The sequence below is a fragment of the Rhopalosiphum maidis genome, chromosome 4 (assembly GCF_003676215.2).
Source record: "Rhopalosiphum maidis isolate BTI-1 chromosome 4, ASM367621v3, whole genome shotgun sequence".
In the NCBI taxonomy this organism is placed as follows: Eukaryota; Metazoa; Arthropoda; class Insecta; order Hemiptera; family Aphididae; genus Rhopalosiphum; species Rhopalosiphum maidis.
The window spans coordinates 45,118,328-45,130,443 of NC_040880.1; the positions used below are offsets into that span (position 1 = coordinate 45,118,328).

The 12,116-nt window shown below is 28.3% G+C and overlaps 1 protein-coding gene across 2 annotated transcripts in view; it reads left to right on the forward strand.

Moving 5' to 3' along the window:
• The window catches only part of LOC113556294 (protein O-mannosyl-transferase TMTC2-like), a 252,297-nt gene that overhangs the window by 116,240 nt on the left and 123,941 nt on the right, over positions 1–12,116 (forward strand). For both annotated transcript variants that reach the window (XM_026961148.1, XM_026961150.1), the window contains exons 4-5: positions 3,829–4,254; positions 4,950–5,250. In XM_026961148.1, the coding sequence (XP_026816949.1) occupies positions 3,829–4,254; positions 4,950–5,250 (727 nt within the window). The remainder of the gene's footprint in view (positions 1–3,828; positions 4,255–4,949; positions 5,251–12,116) is intronic.

Below are 12,116 nucleotides of genomic sequence, written 5' to 3' on the forward strand. Positions count from 1 at the left end.
TGTAATTAGACGTTATTTTCTACATCTGATAATTGATAATTTTTTAATAATATATTAAATTTAACTTTGTTTATTATACTTAATTAATAATGTATTTACATACAATTGGCAATTACAATTATGTAGATTAATACTTTTGATAACTTAACATTCAAATGTTATACATTTTATATTGAACAGTGTATGCCTTAATTTATATTATGATTTTTCGTGTATCTAGATTAAAATAGGCTACGTTTTAGGTCCAATATTCATCATCGAAAAATTATTGTTATATATAGATATAATATGTATATTTTATATTTCAAATACACTATATTGTAAACATTTTTGCAAATTCTGATTACTAGATCATAAAACAAATAATATTATTATTATTATTTCTTTCAGAAATAACTAGTAACAATATTTTTTTTTTATCTGAATCAAAAATATTATATTAAATCTGATTATGACTATATTTCATGAATTAATAATCATATAAATATGTGACTTTTATGTTTACGTGAAGTTAAATATTTAAAAAAACATAAATTTTAGGTAATATTCTTTAGGACGTATTGTATATTTTGTACATTAAACATATCTTATTTTCACTTCAAGAATCCTAGAGATGTAGTTGCAGTTGTGACAATTTTTCAAAATGTCCTTCTATTTTTAACATTTCAACTAATACACACACACATACCTACGATACAACAATATTTACTTGTATAATATCCAAAAAACCTATGTATAATAATAATAATAATAATAATAATAATTTAATATTCACTACGTGCCCATTGATAGTAATCCATTACTCATTACCTATCTTAAATATTAAAATAAAGCGTAATAAAGTTGCAAAGTCTATATTGTATTAAAGTGCACTATCTATTATAACAAGAAAAAATTAAAATAGGCCTGTGAACACGTATTTGTTCCTAAGGTTTTTTTATGTGTTTTGTTTTATTTTTTACCTACTTAGAAGTCAATATGACGTTACGTTTGATTTTTTTTTATGTATAAATCTGCCAATTTATCTCGTATCTGAAAAAAGTGTCTTATTATTATTTGTTTAATTCGAAAAAAATAATCGTAGTAACAACATCATATTTTTTTAGATTTCGATTTAAATTATATTATTATTATCTGATTTATATTATCCGGTCTACATCTACCTCGATGTATCGTACTTAAGTTTTATTATACTTATAGGTGTTATGTTTATCGACCGACACGTGCATATAGGTAAGCGTGGCATTATAATAATTATGCAATTTCAACGTCTGATAACGCAATTTTCTCTATACTATTATTATACGTGGGGAATCTTTGTCGCCGTTATATCAACGGAAAATACTTAACTACTTACCTACTTAAAGATCATTGAGTGGAATAATAATATGTAAAGATACGAGAAATAAAAAAAAATATGAAGACGACGCGTTGCATTTTAAATCTCGAATTATGTACAGTTTCTATATGAGATGATTATTTTTTTATCAATGAACCATTATTTTACTGGTAAATTTGGTTGAAAAATTAAAAAAAAAAAAATGATTTAAAATAATTAAAATCATTTTGGCTGACCAAATACCAATAGTTCTCAAATATCTACTACTACATTCTATAGAAAAAAAATATATATAAAATTTGCATTATTAAAAAATCCCAAAATTTTTTTATAACAAAAAAAATTAAAAGTGTTAACAATTTTTTTTCTTCATATTTACCAATTTTTAGTGTTATTTTTTGTATTTATTTTTGTGTTTTTAAGTTCATATTAAATAAAGTGCTAAAAGTTTAGTTTTTTAGCGTTATAACTTTCAACCCACGATTATTAGTCTTAAAAATCTGAATTTGTGGCATTAGCTCATTAGTCAAAATTAGTTAAATTTAATTTTTAATGATTGAGTTTATACGTTATTGAAATTAATATGAAAACGAAGTTGTTTATGTATTATTTAATGTAAACAATAATGTTCTGCTTTTGCAATAAGTATAATATTTTTTAGCTACAATGCATTTTTAAATATTATTTCAATGTTATTAAATGAATAGACTATAATATTTAAAATGTCATATTTAATTAATCAACTTATTTTAAACTTTCTAATAAATATTCTATAAATTCAAGTGGGTACAGTATATCTCTGTTATATAAAATAAAATTAAAAAGAAAAAAAGGAAAAATAATGCCGGATGATTCAGTGCGAGACGGCCCGATTCAAATATTGTATTGTCCCACGAAACGTTAAGCACACCAAATGCGTATTTCGTTGTTTCCGTGTTGTGTGCACGTATTGTCTCTTAGTATGATAATATTAATATATAAACATTTTATATAGATAATCTGAACCAACGCGCATTGTATCGGCGACTTGAACGTAGTGAATATTATACGCTGCATTATTAATATTATTATTATTATTATTATTATTATATTAATGTTTAACGCACAGGCTGCTTTCTGAAAATACGGTATTGTCTGCCTACACACGCCAATGAGGATAAAACATTGTTCTTTGCCAAGACTTTGAGAATAACTTTTTGATTTCTTACCTCCGGCGAACACACTTGCGACATTAATAATATACACACACACACGCATTCATGCGCTGGATATTACATAGCTGCGGTAATGGTAGGTAGGTACACTTTGCTTGACCATTGAAAATTATTGTCCACTACGCCGATGTTGTATTATGTGTGTGCGTGCGTGTGTTATAGTGAGAAAAACTATTGCCGTTCGACAAACAAATGATCAATTGCGGTCTGCGGATGACTTTTTGTGTTTTTCTTCTTTCTTTCCATCCTATTAAATTCTTTTCACCTCTTTTAACACGTGTTGATCACGTTGTATTATATAGTTGTGTGTGTTAATAACTTATTGCGGCTGTTTCATACGTGCACCGCGAACTTACATCCTTTAAATTTGGCGAGACACCGTATATGTTTTCGATAATTCAATAGATAGTATACGCATACGTATATGCAGCGACATTTGAGAAGAAAATCGAAAGTAAATTTTAATAATAATAATAACATATAAAAATGTACGAGTAAAACAATAGTTGTGCGTCACGTTACGACTTCAGCCCTTGTGGCATTTATTATACTTACGTAATATGGAGTAATATCCGAAACTCTCTTGTTTTGATCTTATATCGAGTTCTAAAATGTTTATGGATCGCATAAAATAGTAGTTAAAATAGTAATAAAATTATCTTTAAACGACCATTTAAAAGTGAGTATTATCTGCAAGATATTGTGCTCATATTATTAGTTAACTATTTTGTATATGATATAACGAGTCACTAAACAATATAATCGTCCTCTTTTATTTTTTAAATTATACATTTATTTAAATTTAAATTTTCGAAGTTTTCCAATATTTTTGAAGAATACATTTTAAAATATTTAGATTTTTTTACCATTTAATGAGTATTCTGTGGTAACCAAAATGAAGTAAAATATATTAAAAATGAAGTATACCTTTTTACTTTTTTTTTTTTTTACAAAACCTATAGTAATATCATGTTATTGTGAGGACTCGTTGGTTGACCTACCTCCTTTAATGGTTGATGTAATTTAAATCTAGTGGTAGTTAATGTTTAAGTGTGTGTCATGGTTTTTTCAAATAGTTAAGTACCTATTACAATTTGTGTTCAAATATTTTATATAGTCTTGTATAATTATTATAATTAATAATACACTGAGTATCTTTATACATACTGATTTATTTCTTACAAGCCATCGTAAATTAGCTATTGAGATTATTTGTCTATTTATGAATTTATGATTTTTGGTTTTTAATTTAGATATCTTCCGTTTTGTTTACAGAATTCTGGTGGAATGTATAGAACGCTGGCGATCCTGTCGGGCGCAGCGGCTGGTCTGCTGTTTGCTAGGATGTCGCTGATGGGCGATGGCGGACCACCTGTGTTCGCGGCAGCCGACAACCCGACCGCCAAGTCGCCCAGTCTGGTAACGCGAACACTTACGTTCCTATACCTGCCCGCCGAGAACTTCCGGTTGCTTGTCTACCCTCGGAGACTGAGCTTTGACTGGTCTATGGACGCTATCACGCCCGTAACTTCCGTCTACGATCCCAGGAACGCGTTATCCATCGCCCTATACGTGGCCCTATTCACCGTGGCCAAGCGGTCCGTCGTAGCTGCGTCCAGGGCCAGACTACACCATCACCGGCCTCACAGATGCTGTTCAAAGACCAAATATGATCGACCGGTCGACCTACCCGATGACCCGGTAAGAAAATATAAATTTCGTTTTCGTCTTATTCACACATAATATTACGATTAATACTTTTATAAAAATATATGTTTTTCGTTAATGTAAATATTATCTGTAATATTAAATATGTCTGTAATTCTTTATTTTGTTAATATGTATACATCTAGAAATAATCATTCGATAACTGAAGAAACGATCTTAAGCGGTATTCGAAGTGTATTTCGTTATTTATTTTTTTTATCAATATTTTCGAATCAATGAGTACTTATACTCTGATTTGATATTTTGGTTTTCAATTACAGAAATCTGTCAGTCTGCGTATTTTCTATTATTTTATTTTATCTTAGTCTTAAAAATATATTATTTCAGCGTGTTGTTTTGTCAAACTTTAATCTGATTTCATCTTTTTCCGTAAAAAAATAATATACTTTTATATATTTTCCGTGTAAATCGAAATTATACAGTTGTTACTCTTTAGTACTTTTTAGAATATTAAACTTCTGATATTAATTATTGTCACGCGTTAATCATTGGATTTTCGTCTTTTTTAGTATTTTAATGTTTTTGAAAAAAATACCGATTTAACTCACACGCAGATAATGAGTTCATTCCTTATTATCATCCCGAATTAACTGTATTTTTACAGTGAACTTAATGATCGTCCTTGAAAACATGCTGCTTTTATTGAGAATATGATATAATATTTCTAGGCAAAAACCATGGGACTCGCAGTAGCCATGACCGCCATACCGTTTGTACCGGTGTCTAATTTATTCTTCTACGTGGGATTTGTACTGGCTGAGCGGGTGCTGTATATGCCAAGTGTGGGCTACTGCTTCTTGTTCGGGTACGGTTACGCGGCGCTGGAACGCCGGTTGGGGCCCAAGTGGCCAAGAATGGGGCTGATAGTGGTGCTCACCGTATACGGTGCTCGGACGGTCATCAGGAACAATGACTGGCAAGACGACGAGTCGCTGTACCGATCGGGCGTGCACATAAACCCACCCAAAGGTAAGTGTTAAATATTATATAAAATAGTATTATGATTATTGTTATTTGATTTTACTAAAAAAAATCATCCCCGGACCAGTTACTAAATTAATAGATATCAAAAATTAATTGAGTTCTTGACTCGATTTTTCTTACCTATATAAAAAAAAATCCCAAAATATCAAGTGTCTCCGATTTTGATCAAACCATTGACATTTTGTGTCTGCTACTATTTCCTAATTTTTATTTTAAATAAAATGAAAAAATATAAATACCTGTAGGCTAAAGGTGTGAATTAAGTCAAATTATAAATTAAAGAGAAAGACGAATGAATCAAAGATGGATGTTACAATTTGTATTTTTTATTTATTACAGTTAACTAATTTAGTTGAACAAATCTCAGTACCATTTACGTTACAGGTATTTTTGATGATTACTGGGAATAACATTATTGTATAAACTTCGAATTAAAGGGTTACAGATAAATAGCCAAAATGATAGAATTACTTATAATATTTATTTCTTTTTGAATAGTTTTTAAATGAAAACGTAGAATTTATTATTTTTCTTAGGCTAATCATTTTCTAAGCTTATAATTTGTGTTAGTTGTACAGGTCCTTTAATAGTTTATTAGCTATTGGTTTACACGTGTAATTCCACTGTATATATTTTTATATGGCATAAATTATTTTTAATACACGATAATTAGAAATAATTAATTTTTTTAGCGTTTTAATATTTTTTTCTATTACGAGTTTTTAGCCTGTGTAAGTTGCTAAGTATGGTTTGAATTTCTGAAATTACAACAGAATACTTCTTAAAAATTGCGAACTCCAAACATTGAGGCGGTGAATTAGTTGCGAAAAATTGATCGCCAATGAATATGATCACCAATAAATTTATCGTCAAACGTAAATTTGTAGTTTTTTAGTCATTTTATTATCCTAGGTATATACTCGAGTTTTATGTTAATCATTTAGAATATTAAAAGTATTTATTTTTAAATAGCTGACAGTTCATCAAATTTACAAAATTATGATATTAATATTAAAATGTTTAGTTATCATTTAAAAACTTAAAATTGCACCAAATAAAAATTAAACATTACATTGTTAATTGTTAATAATTAGTAATTACATATAAAATGTATGGCAGTTCATTAAATTTAAAAAATTTTGTTTGAATTTGAAATTGAAGTTGAAAACTATGGGCTATTCCCTTTAAAAATCTTATCGAAGTTATTACCACACCAAAAAAATAATTATGTTGTGTATATATAAAAATATGGCATATTATAATATTACCTATATATTATATCTGTTAGCCACATTTTAAATTAGATTAACTGTTCGTTATTTAAAAATAAATAAGAATATTTGAATATTCTTAAATAATATAAATATAAATGGGAAACGCGTGTATTAATTGTGTAATTAGTATAATAAAATATCAAAAAAACCTAAATGTTCGTTTTACAATAAATTATCCTGGTGACCAATTATATTGCGATTAATTCTGTCGCGATCAATTCACCGCCGATCAATTGTTTGCAACCAATTCACCACGATTCATAATTTATATTTATTTCAGTATTTAAAATTTGAATAAGCAGTTTAATTTATCATCAATTCATGGTTTACATAATGATACTTTATTTTAAACATAAGTATATACTTTAAAATTTGAATAAAATGTATAAACATTCATTAATATTCAACATTATGCATCAACATATTATAATCACTTTAAATCTAAGTATATAATTTATATTTTATATATAAACATATTAACAATTTCAAAAAAATTGATTAAAAATAAAAAAAAGTGTAGATATTTATATGTGCATCCTATATACCCAGATCCCGGAAGTTCGTGCACTAAAAAAGTACAAACCATCAGGTTGTGATGTCGTGCCCATAAAAATAAAAAATTGCAACAAAATTGTTTTTAAATTTAAATTAACCTTCATTTATTCCTATTATTATATGGTCGTAACTATTATTGTTTGAAAACAAATCGTCTGAAATACATTTTACTGCGTAAAAAGAAGTTCAATTCAGTATATATTATATAGTATTTGCCTAGAGGCGATTTTTTTAAAATGAAAATTGTTTTGTCTCTAAAGAAATAATGATTGTAGAAAGATTATTATTCAACGATAAGCTCGATAAAAATAAAGACAAAACTAACTATATTACAATGAACATATTGATAATACTTAGAGTTCTTTCAACGAACAATTGAGTTTTAAGACTACAGAGATGTTATAGAGACATAAGTAATAATACGAATAATAATAATAATAATAATAATAATAGTTACAGTTTACGCAATATTATATCGGCTTATTTCAACTACAATTTAAACAAAAAAAAATGTAGTTACGCCATGCGTCATTTTCCAATTTGAAAAAAATGATCTTTGAATGCGGGCTCCATGATTATGTATCGTATAATATAAATATCGTCGTAACAACAGTAGTCGGGTTAAGGTCCGCCAAAAATTTGGAGCAATGGCGTATTATAATATATCATATTATACGTACATATATACTGTTGCACCGACTTCCGGCATCGATTTATTCATTTTATTATTACGGGTTGGGTAAAACTCGATTCGCCCGCGGACCTATATTATTATGTTTTACACACACACACACACACACACATACACATATAATATATGTATATGTAGCTACTTGTCGTTTGAAAATCCAACGCCGCGGAATTTCGTAAAGAGAATAGAATATATTATTATTACACATACGCGTTATTTTATACAACGCGCTATTTCGAGGGTCGAAAAAGGTCGTTCTAGATTTGAGTAATCGTTTTTATGCGGAACGATATTATTTTTAAATATACAAGTCTGCGAAATACCGCCATATAAAATATATATAATATTTTTATATGTATACATTATAATGTATTATAATATTATACATGAGGACACTAATTAGCTGCAGGTGCGTATACACATGACATCTTCTACAGGAGTCTAACTTACCTACGTACACATTATACAAAGTAGATATATGCATACTGCGAGTATTTTATTTTCTTGTAAAGTTAACACGAGAATCATGAGTGTAGAAATATTACACTTAAAGGCTAAGTTGGAAATCTTCACAACTACAGGGGCACCATCGCCATGCTCATAGTTCTCGTGTTACACGTTAAGTTAGTATAATATTATCGTTGGTCACATAATATGTACACACGCTGTTTAATCAAACAGAATGACAAGAGTTTTATACTCATAAAATTACAGGAAACCATTCCAATAATATGTAATTTGTTGAAAAACTAGAAGTCTAACGTTTTATATACCGGGAAATGTGATCTACTGATCACCTTTTTAATATATTATATCAAACTTAAAATATAAATGTATTTACTGAAATGTTATCTGTATTCCAAAGTTTTCTTAAAATCTGATTTTATTTATCAAAAGCCATTATCGTCACTATTTTTCTAGTCGTCAGATAATAGTGGATAGGTAACATTAACGTTTATTAGTGTTAATTGGTGTCAACTAACTTTAAAATACTTTCTATTTATTGGGTATGAGTTCCAATACTTGGATCTACGAAATTTTCAGTATAATTGACTGTTTGATGAATAAATCCATGGTCTTTCAGAGAAATATACAGGTAGGTATTATATTTATAGACTCACCTCTGATCACTGTGAATTGCTATACCAAATTCTAACTCATTTTCTAAAATAAAGGCTTTCATTGATTTTTTTTTATAATAGAAAATCGATGTTCAGTTATGATGTCATGATCACAAAACACATTAAATACTCTTGGACCCTGTATTACATTTCCATAACAGTTCCGTCAGTTATTTTCTACAGTGATTTCATTTTCATCGTTTAAAGTATTTTATATGACACGAGTGAACACTTTATTGTAAATACATGATATTTTAAGAGTAATATACGTACATCATAAATATAAAATCCAATCGTATTGATATTATTATTTTAGTATTATTTTGTACAGCATAAGTATATGTTATCGGTAGATAACGCTTTCTACCTACAAAGTTTTATCGTAGACCACCATTTGTCGATAGATCACACATTATTGCATCAGCTCTCAGTTCAATACATAACTGAATGAGATTAAAATTTACTTAAACATCAGTAATCTTTAAATACGATTGGTTATTTTGTTGTATGTATGATGATTATGACGTATATATGAGAATCTACTATGAGATATAACACTATAAGCAATTCAATTTAATTTCGGCGTTCCAAATACAGTAATCATTTCTTGAAACCATATTTAAAAATACAAATTAACGTAATAGCTATGTACATTTTTACTCTTTAGAAAAATGTTTGCTCGGTTGTGCACGCCGTACGTGTATTATAATAAAATATAAGAATAAAGTGGCATTATATTATTATTCTACGCGTATATTTCAAACTAACCCGTACAATAGAAAAAATATAATAATAATAACAATAAAAACCGATGAAAGACAAACAACACTTCGAAACGATAACATTCGACAAACGGCGCTGCCTGCACCACTACGATAAACTTTAATACGCATTTTAAACGATGTGTCCCTTCACGTCGCGTCTATTAAAATATAATCGCTCAGTTTATGTATTATATTATAATAAAGCGAGTTTCGATTATATTTTTTCTATAACACGCAGTGGAAATAAGTGGAAAAAGTATAATCTCACTCTGCACCGTCAGAATGCGCGTTTATTTTCGTAGAAGAAAAATGTTATTGCGTATAAAATGTATACGAATTTTTCCTCCGTATTTAATACGTACGAAAGAAAGAGATGATAAGGTCGTGTTCTCAACATCTGAAAATGACATATTCACAATGTACGGGTGGTGTTCGTAACTTAAAAATAGTTCTCCCTGAGATTTAACAATTTTTGTATATTATATGAAAAAAATTATAACTCGATGACATAATAAAACGCAAAAGAAAGATGTTTGACGGACGGTAGTGGGTTGTTGAAAAAATAAAAACCACGTCATTAACGAAAAAACTAAGGATTATATAATGGTTTTGCGACTTTTATGTTACAGTTATTATATGAATTGGGCGGAGGAAAACGTTTTATTATTATTATTTTTATCTCTGAGTATACGTACAGACATTTAATCCGAACATGCTTATATACATATTCTTTTATACAATATAGGTAGTGATAAATTGATAACCACTCCAACAAAGTTTCGAATCTCTGGACAACCAAAATCCTTATAATACAGCAACCACAATTATTATACTGCAAAGATGCAGTGGTTAAATCTATATAATGGTCGTATGACATTATTTTGTCGTCGTCACTTACAATTATCAAATCAGTTTTATAATGTTCTTGGTAAAAATTATTATTATAAATTAGTAATTTATTTTATTATAAATTCCTGGATTATGCATCGTTATGACACTCCAAGTAATTCACCGAGTTTATAAGAATATCATTTTTTTAAATAAAATGTATAGAATTATTGTATCCAATTTGAGACTGTCTAAAACTTTAATATTAAAATCTTGAATTAGTTTAATTTTGTTTCTGTAGTGCCATTAGTGTCAATCGTGGATTCCAAACCTTTCACCGAATTGTTTTCATAATTATTTTTGAAGTAGTATGTAATATTATAATCGGTGCTATTTAAATGGTTGGCAATAGACCAAGATTAAGACAAACTATTGTTTGAATACATTTTAAGCATCCCCTCTTATTCAATGTTTGCATTTATGAACTATGAGCACGTGGGTTATAGTATAATAATTTAATTATTTTGAAAATTATACTTGAACAATTAATTAGTTAATTGCTAGCATGGGTATTCTATTCCACGTGGTAACCTAGATTTTTTTATGTGACTATAAAACTGTGTCAGTTATTGTTAACATTGAAAAACTTTAAACATAATAGACATCTGGTTTGCGATTGTCTGTAGACATAATTTTATATTACCTATCTAATAAATTATACAATTTTATAACGGTAACGCGTCTACTCTAGCGTTTATGACTAGTTTCCGTACACAGTATTTTAAATCATTTCATTATGCTGTATTGATGTTGTATATGTACTTTTAAATTTCACATGTTGTTCGAAATTAAACGCATAATAAGTATATTGATTATATTCATATACCTACGTTCATTGTAAATCGTTTGAACGATAGAAATTCTTTGTCTGGGTTTTATACTGCTTTGTATTATAGTATCTATTAGTTTCGTTTTGTCTTATTCGCTGCAGCAAGTGAGATCACCCCACTTTCAAGTATATTAGTCATTTACACTATATAAAGGTATTTATAGTTGGACTTCATAACTGAAATTGATTAAATACTCATATAGAACACAGATATATGTTTTAGAAACAGAGAGAATCTGAATATTAAATAAATGAATAAAAAATAAAATTATATTGACATTAAAAATATATATTACAATTATTAAATTTTTGGTCACGTTTTCCCCTATTCAATTTGTGTAATTTTTTGTTGGAACATCGTGCATAAAACTTTTACCAATGACTCATGTGTATTCAATCGCATAATTTTTATCAGCAGCATATAAATACATGCGTAAGTGCCATCATATACCAGGTGGGAAACAATGTTTTTTTTCAATAATACATCCCACACCGGCACTTAAACGTAACCATACCCTTATCTGAGATTTGTATACCAATACAATTTTTTATTATACAGTATATTTTCCATGCACAGGCATTCAATTATAAACAGCTTAAGTCTTAAGTGACTTGCTAAATTAGAAAACACTGGAAATGTCTCGTGATCTGTTTCGTTTTTTATTACCACCATTGTTGCGAGCGTGTAAAAATCTATCAGCATAAATATTGGAAACATTTTTGGAATAT